Source organism: Malaclemys terrapin, chromosome 8, assembly GCF_027887155.1.
Source record: "Malaclemys terrapin pileata isolate rMalTer1 chromosome 8, rMalTer1.hap1, whole genome shotgun sequence".
In the NCBI taxonomy this organism is placed as follows: Eukaryota; Metazoa; Chordata; order Testudines; family Emydidae; genus Malaclemys; species Malaclemys terrapin.
Genome location: NC_071512.1, coordinates 99303110 through 99319511, shown reverse-complemented (window position 1 = coordinate 99319511; position 16402 = coordinate 99303110). Strand labels below are relative to the sequence as shown.

At 41.5% G+C, this 16402-nt stretch overlaps 1 protein-coding gene across 1 annotated transcript in view; it reads right to left on the bottom strand.

The window, feature by feature from the left end:
* Positions 1-16402, bottom strand: part of SLC1A7 (solute carrier family 1 member 7) — an 83458-nt gene that overhangs the window by 27843 nt on the left and 39213 nt on the right. Inside the window, exons 4-5 of the mRNA XM_054036515.1 lie at positions 6151-6193; positions 3865-4084 (exon numbers count right to left, since the gene is read on the bottom strand). Coding sequence (XP_053892490.1) covers positions 3865-4084; positions 6151-6193 — 263 coding nt within the window. The remainder of the gene's footprint in view (positions 1-3864; positions 4085-6150; positions 6194-16402) is intronic.

Sequence of the window (16402 nt, the reverse complement as noted above, 5' to 3'; positions counted from 1 at the left end):
TGTCTGGGTCATTGGAATAACCCCACCGCCGCATATTGACTGTTGACCTGCCAGCTCTTGTTCAGAGGCAATTTAAACTTGTCAGGTCAACCTATCCTTCTCTACACTTGCGCAAATGTGTTCAGCAACATTGACGTGCATTTTAATCTCCTCGCTGAGTATTTTGAATGGTGTGCGCTACATTTCCAGCCATATAGCCGTTGGTGAATTTTGAAGCAGTTCTGTTGCATCTAGGAAGCTTTCCCACAATTTCAGGTGGCTAACTGCCATGGTGTGACTGTGTAAAAGATGTCTGGTATTTTCCACCTGTTGTAATCATTCCAGTTTGCTTGTGACCGCTCTCCTGATATCTGGTGGAGCAATTCCAATAAGCACATAATGGCTGTTCACGCTTGTTGGTTTTAGACATCCTGTGATGTAGCAAAAACAACAAGGAGTCTGGTGGCACCTTAAAGACTTAGCAGCAGCTGTCAATAAGCACAGGGTCCAGCTTCTTTGCATGAGCTGATCTTTCCCACACCTGACATGCATATTTGGCTGTAGAATAGCAAAATGCAAGTGCGGTGGCTCTTAGTACTGCTGGGCTGGTTCGCCCTTTTGAATTTGCAAGCTTCCTGAGTATGTTGTTCTGGGTGCTAACTTTGCCTTTTTTCTTCTCCATGTGCGCCTTGAAGGAGAGAGTGAGATCTAGTGTCACCCCAAGGTAGATAGGATTCCAGCAGTGGACAAGTGATGCCCCATTCCAGATGATGTTACATTGTTTATCGGCCTCATGATTCCAAAGTTGGAAGAGACGCTCTTGCATTTTGGCTGGGTTAGCATAGAATTGGTTCTTGGGGTAACAGACTGAGAGCCCAGACAGTGCCAATGTTAGTGTAGTTTCTATTTGGGCAAGACCCTTGGCTTGGGCAGTGATACATGGGTCGATAGAATAGATAAAACTTGTGCTGAGATGGATTGGTTGATCATTCGTGTAGATGCTGAAATGTATTGGCGAGAGTACACTCCCTTTTGGTAGGCCATTTTTCTGTTGCCGCCATTTTTTCTCCTTCCCGCACAGTACAATGTAAAACGTCAGTGCTCTGGTAGAGGCTGTATCAGTGGTATGAGGCGGTGATCTTTCATCATGTTGTATACTTTGGTGAGGCGCCTTCAGTGATTCACTGTGTCATAGTGGGGGGAGGGATAGCTCAGTGGTTTGAGCATTAGCCTGCTAAATCCAGGGTTGTGAGTTCAATCCTTGAGGGGGTCACTTAAGGATCTGGGGCAAAATCAGTACTTGGTCCTGCTAGTGAAGGCAGGGGGCTGGACTCAATGACCTTTCAAGGTCCCTTCCAGTTCTAGGAAATGGGATATCTCTATTAATTATTATTATATGCTGCTGATAGGTCGACAAACACTGTGCCAGTTACCATATCCTTTTCAAAGCCATCTTTGATGTACTGAATGATATTCAACACTTGACCAGTGCATGACTTGCCTGGCGGAATCCAGCTTGCTCGTGCTTTTCAATGAATGGTGATAGGTGGTTTAGGATGAGACGCTCATGCAGTTTGTAGAAATGACATAGTTGTGATATAGGCCTGAAGTTCTTCAGCTCCATTGCGTCCTTCCCCGGCTTCAGGAGTGTCACAACATGTGCTCGTCTCCAGATTCTTAAGTATAAAATTACAACCATGAAATAAATGGGTATACACGGCTGAGTTCCCTCTGGTGCTGTTACTATGCCAGGAGAATTTGACATAACCACCAACCATCCTCTACCTTGGTCCAATTGATCAACTGGCATATGGCAAGATGTAAGTGTGTATATCTAAAAACTGTTGACAGCTAACATGGGTTATAGGTTAGCCCAGTGGTCTAGTGGCTGTGCAGCTCCTGACCTCTTGATCCCTGAGTCAGCAGAAGTTGGAAGCACTACTGAGGTAGCATACTCAGCTCTGGGGAGTAGAGGAATGGTTTGTATGGCTCAATGGCATATGCAACCCCTTTAATCTAATGAACACTAGAAGCGAAGAGACTCCTGTCTAGTAATTCTTGGCTGGACAGTTGGTGGCAGTGACATGGCGCTTTGAGGGTTGAGTATTAAATCGTTGAAAATTAGGGGATCTCAAGTTTCCAACAAGGATGCAGGTGGAACTACACATCTTGTGGAAACAAAAGGGAGAGAAAAATGTGCTACTGACAGACTGGAATTTTGACCCTTTTTGCTAATGCAAACCATGCATAAAATAAGAAAAATCAAAGGTGCTTTTGGAACCACATCTGCTTCACAGATTCCCTTCCAAGCACAGCTTCATAAACACAGATAAAGGGATTCTTTTTATCAGCATCTCTATGTGAAAATCATCACTTTACAATTATCAGAAGGATGATGGGCACATCTAAAGGAGGGATAAAATTCCCTTCCCTCTCACTCAAATTAGAGTTAGAAACTATTTCAATAAATAAATAAATAGATAGATAGATAAACCTACTGCAGTTAGATAACATAAAGAGTTCTACTGAGTTCTTCGGGCCGGTAAAACTGAACATTCTAAATGGATAAGAGCTCTCAAAGTCCATTACGATAAGCCTCCTAGATAATACATAACTACTAACATTGAACTATGGTACAAATAAAACTGTACCAGGGGACATTCAATGAAAGCAAAAAACTGCAAATTTAAAACTAATAAAAGGAAATATTTTTTCACACAATGCATAATTATCCTGTGGAACTCAATGCCTCAAGATATCACCGAGGCAAGCATTTAACAGAATTTTAAAAATTGGACATTTTTATTGATAACAAATACATCCAGATTTATTTTACTAACGATAAAACCAATAGTCTGGGAAGGGATATAAACCCTCATGTTTCAAGGCATAAGTCAACCTCTAACTAAAGGGAGTTAAGAAGAAACTTTCCCTGTGCACAATTATCCTGTTACTGCCTATTGAAAGGTTTCTTCACCTTCCTCTGAAGCTTCTGGTTCCAGCCATGGTTAGAGACAGGATAGTGGATTAGAAATACCACTGCCCCCTTCTGGACAGAATCAGAACTGCTCAGCTGTGTGTCAGCCCCTATACTGCTAATATTCCTTTGTCTCAAGTGGTAGATGCATGTGCTTTTAAAATAGGTGGGGTCTGAGTTCTATCCGTGAAGTTCTGAACAGCCGTAGTATGCAGCACTGGGACAAATGTCAATTCATTCTGGTAGGTGGTGGCACTCCAAGGCAACAGAAGGAGTCCCCTTGTTATCCTCCCTCTGTTCTTAGTCCAAGCACTAAATGCCTTGTCTGTCTGTCTGTCTTACTCAGGAGGGAGTGACTCATGCCGAGCACTACTAGCTCTCGTAGGTACAGACCTATCAGAGCTGGGGTAAGGTTCACTATGGTACACTGCTTAACAGTATGTAGCTGTAACCACAGGGCTACTTAGCCCAAAGTACAAATGTTAGACGTGAAAACTATACAGTAGACATTTCTGTTGTTCCTCACTGCCCTCTATATGCAAAAGGCACCTAAGTAAAGTTCAGTAGCTTACAAATGCAAGCACACAATAACCAAGCAAAGGCTTAGTGAAATTAAAAGGAAAGGGGGTGGGGAAAGCAGCATGCATAGAAACAATCAGGAGCATGAAAAGAAAATGTCATCAAGGATTATGAACAAGATTCATCCCTAAAGGATTGGAGTACATTACTAGGACATGCTTTTTCTGACTTGACGTTTAGAGACGGGTAGGTGGGAAATAATTATAATCAGGAATACTAAACAAGAACTCTCCTCCCACCCCTGATTCCCCGAAATAAAAACCCAACCCCCAAAACAACAATACACAGATCAATTCAAACATGACAGCTCCAACCGGTTTAAAACATACCCATGGTGGCAGAGAATATCACAATCCCCAGCACGTTCATGCCATCGCTGGTGCCTGGCTCAGATTTGTAAATCACTTCTGGAGGGGGAGTAATATCCAGGGCAAAATTCTGGACATTGGATCCATTCTCATCCTGGACCCCATATATTATGATCCGACGAGTGGTGCTTTCAGAAGCTGCCTTGTTGGATTTGATTATAGGAATGCTCTTGGTGCGATACTGAAAGAACACAGAATATTATGGTGGGTCATCAGGGACTAAAGGGTTCATGAGTCCTCAGATTGCTTTAATGGGCTCCAAAGTGTCTTGTGAAAGGAGAATGTCTATTAAAGAAGGAAGGGGCATGTGTGGAAGAAACCGCTTCCCCTCCTCCCAAGCTACTGGAAAAACAACTCTGATCCTTTTTTTCTGTAAAAAAAAAAAAAAATCTGGAACTCCCCCAAGCAGAACTTTAGGCAGCAGACATTCTGGACCCTGCTAGGGCTACATTTGGCATTCCTCTATATTCACTCTTCTCATCTGTAACTAGGAATAACGCCCTCAAATGCTAATCAGTGGCTTTTCCCTTGTCCCACCAAAGGTAAGGATTCCATGCAATATATCCCATTTGAAAGGGCATTAAGCCCAACCATTCCTCTTACTTAACCTGCTCAAAGCTTTTAAATAAGGTGACCTGCCCAAACTCCAGTTTGGGTAATTAGGTTCTGCCTAAATAAATTCCCACATTGGTTTAACTGGATTCAGCATCCTTCTTCACTTCCTTTTGTGTAATGTTGCTGTGTGTTCTTAAATACCTTCCACCTGCCAGATGACTGCATTTCAGTGGTGGGAAAAGTGATTCTATTGCCATATGATTTACTTATGTAAAGTTCTCTGCCCTTCCTTAATGCCATTCAATGAGGGCCAGAATCAGCAACAACAGTGTTCAGTTTCAGAAGTCATGTTTGCTGCCCTCTCAAAGAGCTCCTAGAAAATGGCACAGGTCTTCTGATTGATATGTTTGTGGCTTAAGAGCCAATGTTAAATTAGTATCTTAGCAAATGTCTGTTGTCTGGTAGCACAGAGCTGCCATCACGGCACCTACACCACTTCCCTTCCGGGTCCCTGGTGTGTTCAAGAAAAGGGGGCATAGCTGGGGGGTCCCTATGCGCTGATGATTCCTGATGAGGGCCTTGTCATCCCTTGGTTCTGGGAGGTGTAAAGGTGACTTAGAGGTGCCTGTGCACCCCACTTCCTGAGGTGCAGTGAGCACTCCTCAGCCAGAACTTGGGGTCTGGGCCAATGCCTCTAATTAAGGAGCAAATAAGGAATTATCTTGTGTATTCTCACACTCTCTCTCCCTACCTTCCATATTTTTACATCCAATTTATTGGGCAGAGTTCAAATCATTTTCACAGGGGACTAAGGATAATCAAAAATCCACGTTCCACAGAATTAGGAAATTGGGGTGAAATCAAGCAAAATGGGTGGAAAGGGCTAAAACAAACTATTTAAAACTCTTTCTCACCAAAATGACTAAATATCAAAACAGGAAGAGCAGCTCTGATTTATAGGATGGTATAACACTACTTTCTGAATTAAAGACACAACTCACGAACATAGGCACTTTAAAAAATGTTACCGTAAATCACATAGGAGCCTAAATCATGGACTTCGCCAAGGCACTTGTGACTGCTCCAAGCTCCATTATTGTGATTTACATACATTGATATTTCAGTCTAGGCCTGTCCGTAGATCATAGGCAGCGCTTGTTGGATATTAGTTATTTAAGGCCTGAACCTGAGAAGTGCAGGGCTCTTGCAACAGCTATTGAAGGTACAGCATCTCTCAGGATCAAGCGCTGTCTGATTTATATTGTGCCCATCAACATACTGTATGGAAGTATTTAAAAAAATTAAAAACATGAAGGAATCATTGCCAAATAACTGGCAACAAAACAAACCCATGCCTGACTCCCACTCCAATTCCCATTCACTGGCAAAATAGGTAACTATTCCAGCTTCTTTCTCCTCTGACCTAAAAACAAGTGATTATTAAAATAGCTGAATGATTCTGATTACACTCCTGTATAGCAAAGTGATTACTAATTATGGGCCTAACACAAAGCCACTGAAGTCAGTGGAAAAACTCTCATTGACTTCAAAGGGATTTGCATCAGCTGCCACTGTAAGTACTGAGCCTATATGAACCAATATACAGTACCAAATCTCAAATTTTGCTTAAAAATTGTCACTGCATGAATTACCTGAAGATGGCTTCTCTGTAGCATCAGTGCAGACACTCACCTGTTTGAATGTGGCCTCAACAAGGTTGGCTGGGAACATGTTCCTGGAAAGAAATAGATAAAAGAATCATTGTCAAGGGGCTATTTAGTTACCCTTATGGGTCCTCAGTGTTCCCCTTGTGTAATCACCTGTGCAAAGTGAGTGCCCAGAGCGTAGAAAAAACGCTCTGATCTCATAGCATTTCCTACTCGCTCTGCATGGGTGTAAATAGCTACAAAAGGCATAACAGTGGAGAACCAAGTGCACCAAGTTTAAAGTAGAGATTTAAGGACACAATTCTGAACACTTGGTGTGGGATTCAGGAGATCTGGATTCAGTTCTTGACTCCGCCACAGACTTCTTGTATTACCTGCGGCAATTCACTCAGACTCTTTCTGGTTCAGTTCCCCATCTGCTAGATGGGAATAATCATAGAATCATAGAAGGGACCTTGAGAGGTCATCTAGTCCAGTCCCCTGCACTCATGGCAGGACTGAGTATTATCTAGACCATCCCTGACAGGTGTTTGTCTAACCTGCTCTTAAAAATCTCCAATGATGGAAATTCCACAACCTCCTTAGGCAATTTATTTCAGTGCTTAACCACCCTGACAATTAGGAAGCTTTTTCTAATGTCCAACCTAAACTGTCCTCGCTGCAATTTAAGCCCATTGCTTCTTGTCCTATCCTCAGAGGTTAAGGAGATCAATTTTTCTCCCTCCTCCTTGTAACAATCTTTTATGTACTTGAATTATCATGTCCCTTCTCAGTCTTCTCTTCTCCAGACTAAAGAAACCCAATTTTTTCACTCTTCCCTCATAGGTCGTTTTCTAGACCTTTAATCATTTTTGTTGCTCTTCTCTGGATTGTCTGCAATTTGTCCCCATCTTTCTTGAAATGTGGCACCCAGAACTGGACACAATACTTCAGTTCAGACCTAATCAACATGGAGTAGAATGGAAGAATTACTTCTTGCTTACAACACTCCTGCTAATACATCCCAGAATGATGTTTACTTTTTTTTGCAACCGTGTTACACTGTTGACTTATATTTAATAATATAATAATAATATTTCCTTTCTCCCACTCCTGTTATGTCTTTTTAGATTGTAAGATTTTCAGGACAGCACCCAGCACAATGGGGCCCTCAATCTACTTCTGGGCTTCGAGGCACTACTATAATACATATAATAATGATTAATAATAGTTAATAATAATAATACTTTCTGCCACGCTTCTGTCAATCCCATTATAATTATAAGTGGGGAAGGCTCTGACGTCTGTTCCCTTTACCAAGAACAGACTGCTTTTCAAAAGGAGGATCTGATTCCTGATTAAAAGACTCTAGACCAGAGCTGCACAATTTCTTAAAAATGGTCACTATTTTAATGTTTATGAGGCTTTTCTGGGGCAGAAAATCAGTGTCTTTTGGAAAAATGCTAATCGGGTATTTCACCCTCCACCACTGCTGAGAGAGCGTGAGCAAAACAGAGACCTCACGCTTATGGCCTCAGAATGAGATTCATCGATTTTTAAGGCTCGAAGGGACCATTATTATTATTGCTCTGACTTCCCAGGTAATGCGGGTCATAGACTCTTACTCACTAATTTCTGTACTGAGTCTATATCCTCTGTTTGAGCTAGACAATATCTTTTAGAAAGACTTCTAGTTTTAAGGAAAGAGGGAAAGAATGCCCGCTCCAGGCTCCAGTGAGAATTCTGTTGCTGGGCAAAAGGACCACAAAATCAAGAACTTTCTATAATACTGGGGAACAAAAAAAATTCCCAGGAATTTTAAAATGTGGCAAGATTATTTTTTAAATGGATTTCTTTTCATCCTGAAACTTATAAGCCTAAAATGAGCAATACTCTAGCATAATCTTATGCATTCATGTTCAGTTTGAAAATATGTGGCTGTAATGCTCACTAAACAAAGGACTTCTCTGTTGAAAGTCCAACGCAGGCCCCAAGTCAGGACAGCACTTAAGCACATGTGTACTGTCCATCCTTACTCAGGAGAGTACTCATGCATGTGCATATTTAACTGCTGTCCTGAATAGGGGTGTTTTCCTGAATTGAGGGCCCTGTGCAATAAGGTATGCCTGCTATTTGGTCGGGTTGCAATAAGAACATTCTGTGTCGCATTAGTGTAGGAAAAACAGCTTCCAGGCTTCAGACTCTCACCGTTTTACAGATGAGGGACACTTTAATTTCAGTTTGAGTGCTTTATATTGGTTTAACTTAAGTCAATTCCTTATTGACTCAGTCACTGTTTATAACAGACAGTAGTCTATTGTAAGCAATGCCTGTGATTGTAAACACTGTGCTGTCTGTCTTCTGTGAGTTTTCACCTCCAGAGATGGTAACACAAAAGCCTAAATACTGAGATTTAGCATTTAGTTCTCTAGTCACATCTAACCCCCATAAATACTTGTGAGTCTCTGTGGTCAAATATCCAGTATGGGCCCCAAACTGTGCAATATACAGACAACACCCAGCTGTACGTCACCTTTACATCAGTTTGTGACAGCTCCTTATCCCAGCTCTCCAAGGGCCTGGCTGAGATCAGAAATTACTTGAAGAGTAGCTGCTGGAAGCTGGATCTGGGAAAGACTGGTGTGGGGTGGTGGGGAGAGGGAAGCACTTAAAAGAACTCACCACCACCATATAAATCCCTCCCCTCCCCCCAGTGAAGGATTCTGCCCTAAGATTGTTAAGGACACCCTATCTTAATTAATGTTTGTTTTGCAATTTGAGATGATCTGATAAAAGGTGCTGTATAAGTGCAAAGTAGTCTCACTGTGATTAAATTATAACGTGTTGTGTGATGGAGAATTAATCTGCAAGGATAGATTCTCATTGAGGGTTTTTATCCTTCTTTGAATATGAACCAAACATACAGGCTGTAGCTTTCAGACAGTAATGTGAATTGAATTGATAGTGCTTTCTGTCTCCTGCCCAATACTGCAGCCCTAATTAATAGTATTAAAATCAAATTGAGACTGCTGGAGAAAGGAAATATCATGTTTAGTAGCTAGATTAAATGTTAGCCAAATTCATGGAGGATTAAAGCATTTTATTTTTTAATAATTCTTTATCCTGCAGGAATTACAACTGGTCCTCATAATACTGTAGTCTGGAATTCTTCCAATATTATATAATATATTGTCATCCGTTCTGAGCATTCTTTGAGACCGGCCTTGCTAAAGCCACCCAAATGATCTAGTGCAAGGGAGTTGACCTGAATGTGTTTGCCAAAGCTTTGGCTTTTTTTTTTTTTTTAAGCTGCTTTACTTGGCTTGGGAAAATCCACTATTAGCCAAAAGTTCAGCTTTCTTAATTAAAAAAAAATCAAAAGTACAACTCACAAAAGGTACATCTCCTGGACTAATACGGAATAATGCTAAGGAGTATATCACCATGACGTATGGTCAGGGAAGATGAATGGGAGTTTGTTGGCTGGATCAGATCTCCGGAGACACTCCAGACAAACTCCTGCTTTAGGGACACATTCTATTACTGTACATTGAGATTTCTCAAATGGGGGCAGGAAACTCTGCAAGTTTCTGCTTCTTAGGTCTCCTTGGAATCTTTTAATTGGGGAAGTAGGGTTTGAATTTTTTTTTACCATGGAACTTCCAGAGGCTTCAATCTTCTACATCTGTGAGTGTCCCAAGAACTGCCTGTGATATCTGCAGAGGGCATGAGCATCCCTTGCCACATGGCTTCCTCAGAGGGCAGGCTGCCTGCCACTCCTGGCTGAACCGAAATTCCCCTTTAAGGAAAGTTTACTGCTGCAGAGGGTTTAGTATAGCTCAGAGCCCCAGCTCTTTTATTTAACTCAGCATATTACAAAATTTAAACTTATACGATATCCCAACCTCTCAGTCTCTCAATGTGTGCTTTGCCTGTCTTTATGGTTCCAATACTGCAGTCTGATCCAAGGAGTCTTGCACCCCCCGCAAAGACTCATTGACTTCAATGATAACTCTGCACAGGCATAACAATCTGCCATGTGGATCTTAATGTAGGATTGGGGCATCAGACTGTAGCCTCCTCAAGGCAGGGACTGTGTCTTTCAATATTCCATGCAGAATCAAACACCTTGTCAGTGCTTACCAAGTAACAATTAATCACTCTGAGCGACTCATTGCTGTCTCCGACCAGAAATGTTGCCAAGTTTATTAAATAAATAGAACTAGATGCTTAAATTATTTCTTAAGTTTCCAGCATAACTCTTGGCCTTCATGGCCCACAGGTGGGCATAAAAATAATAATACCAGAACCTTAAAGTGATGTGGGATTAAGTTTTTTTTTTTTTATAAGTAACCTTATCTATAAACTCAGTGGTATGATTCTTGATGGAAATAATTTACATAATTTTTCTAGGTGTGTCATGTTTGGTACCATTGTATTTGTGGGAGAAAGGGCTTTTGAATTACACCCAATTCGACCCATTTCCAATGACACTATATTATCAAAATTTCCACCAATGGAGGACGTGCAGGTGGCAGCTGATGGGGGCAGCGAGTCCCCCCTGCTATCCCACAGAGAGTGACACCAATGAAATTCTGTAGATTTTTACAAATCAAATGGCACCTCCCTTACCTATCACTAACTTGCCCATGGAATGAGATTTTACGACATTGCGCTCCCAGACTGAATGGGCCAAATTCTGCTCTCTGTTCCACTGGTGAACATTTGAAATAACTCCACTGACTTCTGACTATACTGTAATTTCCTCAGAATGGGCCAAATCCTGTGCTCGGTTGTATCACTGTAAATCCAAATAACTCCACTGGTGTCAGTGGATTTAGTCTAGATTTATATTAATGAAAGTGAGGGCAGAATTTGGCCCACCATGATAAAATAAATCAGTCATTTCAGTGCCCATGGGAGGATGATAGTTGCGCATCAGTGATCATCTCTATTGTCTAATCCTATTAGATAATATCACCCTCCCCCACACTCACACCTTCAGCAAAAAGGACCACAGGCTTTTCAGAATTTATGAGGTATTAAAATCCTCATTACTGTGATAAAAGACACTAATAGAATATAAAAATCACTAATCAGGGCTCAGCCTAATGGATCCAATTGTGCTTTGCCTGCCTCTTCCCAGATCAGAGCAGTACGCACATCCATGGAAATGCTCTGCCCTGAAACGCAACCCTTTTCCCCTTCATTAGGGTGAAACTGTTGCACACTATTCTGGAACCAGTGAGAAGTGAACTTTGTCATCCTGTTACTCTCAGAGAAGACTAGGCTCAGGTAAGGAAGATGACAGTCTGATGGCTTTCTGACAGAAAAGCGTTTTTGAGAGAAAGCAATTTCCCCCCTCCCCACAAAAAGTGCTTATCCAGGAAAATCCATACAGGTGCTAGTTGAGTGGGATGATAGACTGAGCCAAATGCTGACTCACTGGGGTAGCTTCATGAAAGACACAGCTCATTTTCATCAGGGTCCTGGCGTGACAAGGCTATTTAGTAAACAAGTTCCTTTACACCAGACAATGTTTGCACCTGTTTTAAGAGAAGGAATGCTTTATTCCAGTTTGGGGGCTGTAACTCCACCAGCCTGCCCTGCTGCAGCTTCAGCTCTAGGCACTTTTCTCATCTCCACAAATAAAGAGGCTGAGATCCTGGTGAGCAGGAGATGGGGAACAGCCTGGCAGTGACACCTTCACAGCACTGTTCCCTCTCTGTAGAGGCCCTGTGAAATTCAGGCTGCAAGGCATGGGGGAGGCACACCTACTACCTGCAGCATATAGTCACCATTAACTTACCCAGTCTATGGCTGTAGGGGATGTCCTGCCTGCACGGCTCCTTCAGGCACTGTGCTCTCAAAGAGTGGAGAGACACTGCATAGGCACAAGGGCTCTGTTCAGAAAGGCCTGGCTTCTGTGAATCCCCTGGGACCTGCTGGTTTTTGGAGACAGCCCCCCTGCTTCTTCTTCAGGAGAGATGGGTAAGTCACATACCCCTGACAGAATAATGAGGAGGAAACTCTGCAAGAGAAACCTCTTTGATTATCCATCCTGGAGTTTTCTTTCCCCTTAGGTGGGAGTCAACCATGGGGGGGCAGGGAGGGTGACAAGCCCTTGTGCAGTTAGCAGACTAGTTTGAGCACAGGGCATATTCACAGCCTGAGTGGCATAAGAGTGAACATAAATAAGGAGTCAAGTCATTTATAATCCTAAAAAAGGAGTTAATACCAGGTTTGGGTGAGTGGGATACAGCTAAAGTGGGTCTGAAATGAATGACATATGGTAGTTTGCAATGAGATAGAGTTAACAGATATTTCCATTAAAGATATACATCGATTTCCATGCCGGTGACTCATTATAGTAGGTCATGGTATAAAAAAGCTCAATCATAGCTTAATCCCTTTGGTATTTCAATAGGCTCTAAAAAAATCTGTAGATGCCAACTTTTATTAGTATACTGTTCAACTCCCACTGTAAACAGATTCAAGTGTGATTTCCGGGTTCTACATAGCCGAGGCTTTCTCCAAACTACAGTAAATATTAAGAAATAAAGCTCTCTCTTGTCTCATTTGAAGAAACACAATTTCAGTAGAATCTATAAGTGTCTAGCTTGGAAATAAAGGTAAGCTTTTCAAAAGACCTCAGGGCTGGCCTAGCTTTGCTCCCAGTGAAGGCAACAGATCCCACCCTAAATTATTTATATCCTCTTCAAAACTAATTATGTAAATAATCTCTCTTGAGTAAACCTGGCCAATCTGATTGAGGATATGCCTACACTTGAGCTGGAGGTGTAATTTCCAGTTACTTGTTTGGGCTAGCATCCCTGGTAGATATCTAGGGTCCCAGGTGGGACAGTATTCAGGGCAGCTAGCCTGTCCCGTTGTTTGTGCTGCCACTGCTACATTTCTGTTTTTAGTGTTCTAAATGAACCAAAGCTGGCACGCATACGTCTACCCAAGTTGGAAACTACACCTCAAGCTTGGTGTATATGTACCCTGTTTCCAATTGTCTGCTTCTAATTCCTGTTAAATTAGCAGCATTCATGAACATCTGGGGATAAAGCCTGCACTAACTTACCCTCCCAGGCAAACCACAGTGACTTCAATGAAGTCGCCCATCAGTGTAGGTCAATCAGAATTGACCCTCAGTGTACTGAGTTGTTTTATTTGGTGTTTTTGAGCCAGATTACATCACAATGGCATGATGTCTATTTAGACTTGACCAGGAATAAAAATGCATGCAAATCCTGCATTTGCAATCAGCTAATGGATAGGACACATACAGAGATTTGCAGACATACTCAGCCTTACATGCAAAACTGGGAGGCAGCCTATTAAGATGTTTAGGACTCTAAATCATTTCAAGTTTTTTTAAGATTATGGGACAAATCTTGTTCCCCCTGAGGTATGGCAAAGATCCCATTATTTCAATGGCAACATGATTTAATCTCATAAGTGAAAGAACATGATTATGACAACAGGATGAGGCATGAATACTAACTGCTTGTTTAAACACTGGGCTTGATGTTGATATTTTGCATTTGAGTGTACATCCCCAAATTTGTTGCAGATTTTTTATGCAGCTTGTCTAGTGAATATATGGTCCTAATATTTAAATGATTGGGCTCTGTATACCGGTTGTTGGACAGATGTATTGATAGACGTGTATTGTACACAATTATTGATCACAGAAACGTTATAGTGGAGGGAGGGCTGGCCACAGTATGCAGAGTATTGCTTAACTGGTTCAGCTTTACATTGGCTTTGAATGTGTGCACAGCCAGACAAACACACACCTATCTGGAATGATGCACTGAGAGGAACAAGTAAAACACCCAACAGTGGATTACACATACTTATTTCTTTAAGGAAAGCAATGATCTTTGTCTTTTTAAAAAAGCACTTAGAACATTCTGAAAGGTACTGTCTCAAAACCACACACTTCAAAACTCAAGAAAAGATCGCTGTCCTCCTCACAATAGTGCACCATGCCAACCTCAAACTTTAAGGGCCTGATTTATAAAGGTGACCTGCAAAAGGGGGGAAACATTTCCATGTATTACTCCTTTTGTGATGCATAAAGGTAGCCTCATAAATTCTAAATCCTCCTGCTTACCCAATTTTTTTCTTGTAGGTGTTTGGTACTTTAGATCAGGAATTTCAAGTCTTGACCTACCCATTTTTGCTGTAGGGCTGGGAGTTAGAATGAGAGCTCAAATGTCAGCCAATTATGATGATATCAATCTTATTTTAGATATTTTATGTAGTTATATGGCCTCTGTGATTGTAATATTTAAGTGCCTCACCGTCTTTAATTATAGAGCCTCACAAAACCCCTGAGAGGTAGGGATGTGTTATCCTCATTTTACAGATGGGGAACTGAGTCACAGAGAAACTAAATGACTTGCCTAAGGTCACACAGTAGATCAGTGGGTGAACAGGGAGTTGAACTTGGGTTTCACAAGCACCAGATTATCATCCTATTCTCTGAGCCATCCTTCATCTCAGTTTTTCCAGTCCTCAGCTGATGGAGATGGGATTTTTACAGGTCTTTTATCTCAACCATTTGCCAGAAGTTTGAGTTAATACGGCTTTTTATAAAGACAAACAAAAACACAGAGCTTTAAACAGTTTGACTAAACTGTCTCCTATCTCTTGAGAAAACTGCAGCCCTGGTTTCAGACACATGTGATGTCACTTTCTCTCTAGTTCTCCACTCCTCTAGCAAGAAAAGGCAAGTCAAGACCTGAGATTTCAAATCTTAAAAAAGAAGCAGGGAGCAAAAAGTTTAGACAAAATTAACTAATTAAAAAACAAAAGCTCTTTGGAAGTCTTCTTTAGCATCATACAGCAACTAAGAGGACCATACTTTTCTTTTTTGGCTTGGCAGCTCACCTTTAAATAGGCTTCTATCTGACTTCCAATTTTGCGAGTACAAATAAGTATACCTGTAATTCATTTACATTTGCCAACTAGCTGCAATTAGCAAAGGTCCCATTTAAACCACCTGATTTGTACACAGAAGTAATTACTGAAAATCTGGCCCATTTTTGAGTTATCTAAGTGGAAAGACACTCAAAATCTGAATTTTTAAAAATGGATATTTTCCCCCTCTGCTCTTGCGTAACACAAAAATGGCTGATAATTTTCCATTCATATTTCCCGGGGGGCCTAACAAATCTCATCCCAAAAAATCATTTGTTGTAACTAATATTGAAAGACCAAGCCAAAGAGCCTTGCTTATTATTCATTCTTAGTATTGTGCTAGTGCTAGGAGGCCCAGTCCTGGACCCAATTGTACTGGGCACTGTACAAACAGAGAACATTCCTTTCTCTTCCACAGACTTTCCGTATGACCTTTGGCAAGTCATTTTGTCTCTCTCTGCCATATTTCTCTACCTGTAAAATAGGGCTAATAGTACTTCCCTACCTTACATGAATGTTGTGAGAATACATCCATTAAAGACTGAGCTGCTCAGATACTATTGTAATGGGGCCATATAAGTCCCCTAGCTAGACAGTATATAAAGACAGTCCCTGCCCCAAAGAGCTTACAGTCTAAGTATGAAAGAAAGAAAACACTCCCAGATGCCTTTCAGAGTTTGCATTAGAAACATTAAAGACAATAGGGTGTTAATATGTACACATCTGAAACTTGAAATAAAATTACACCAAAAGAGACTGAGACCAGGTCTACAGCAGGAGTGCTTTATCAGCATAGCTATACCGGGGTACTATACCGACAAAGCATTCCTAGTGTGGAAACAGCTTACATTGGTAAAACTGGTCTTCTGCCTTGATAGCTTATTCTAGCCTCCTGAGTAAAATAAGCTGTGCCAGTAAAAGCACAGGTTTTGCTAGTATAACAATGTCTATATTAGGAGCTTTTGCTGGCACTGCTACGTCTGTCACAAATTACACCTTATTACACCCCAACCGACAAAAGTCTGTAGCGCAGACCTGACCTAAAATACCAGCCTTGCTAAGCATCTCCCGTATAGTTACAGACTTGCATTTGTCTCATGAATCACATGTTTTAGTTGGCCCCCAGCAACTGTACATTGGAAAAGAAAGAGGGTGAGCTGTACCAGGGAGAGCTCCTGCATTGGCATGAGGATGGACTAGATAGCTCCAGGGGTCTTTTCTTGATGGCTACACACAGCAGTGTTTGAGGTAGGATCTAGGTTAGGTTTAAGTGAGGTTTAAGAAAGCAGGTTTAAGGCCAAAGCAGCAGTAGGGTTCAGGTACCAATATCTTGTGAGTTATCTTAAAATCCCATGAGAACAACA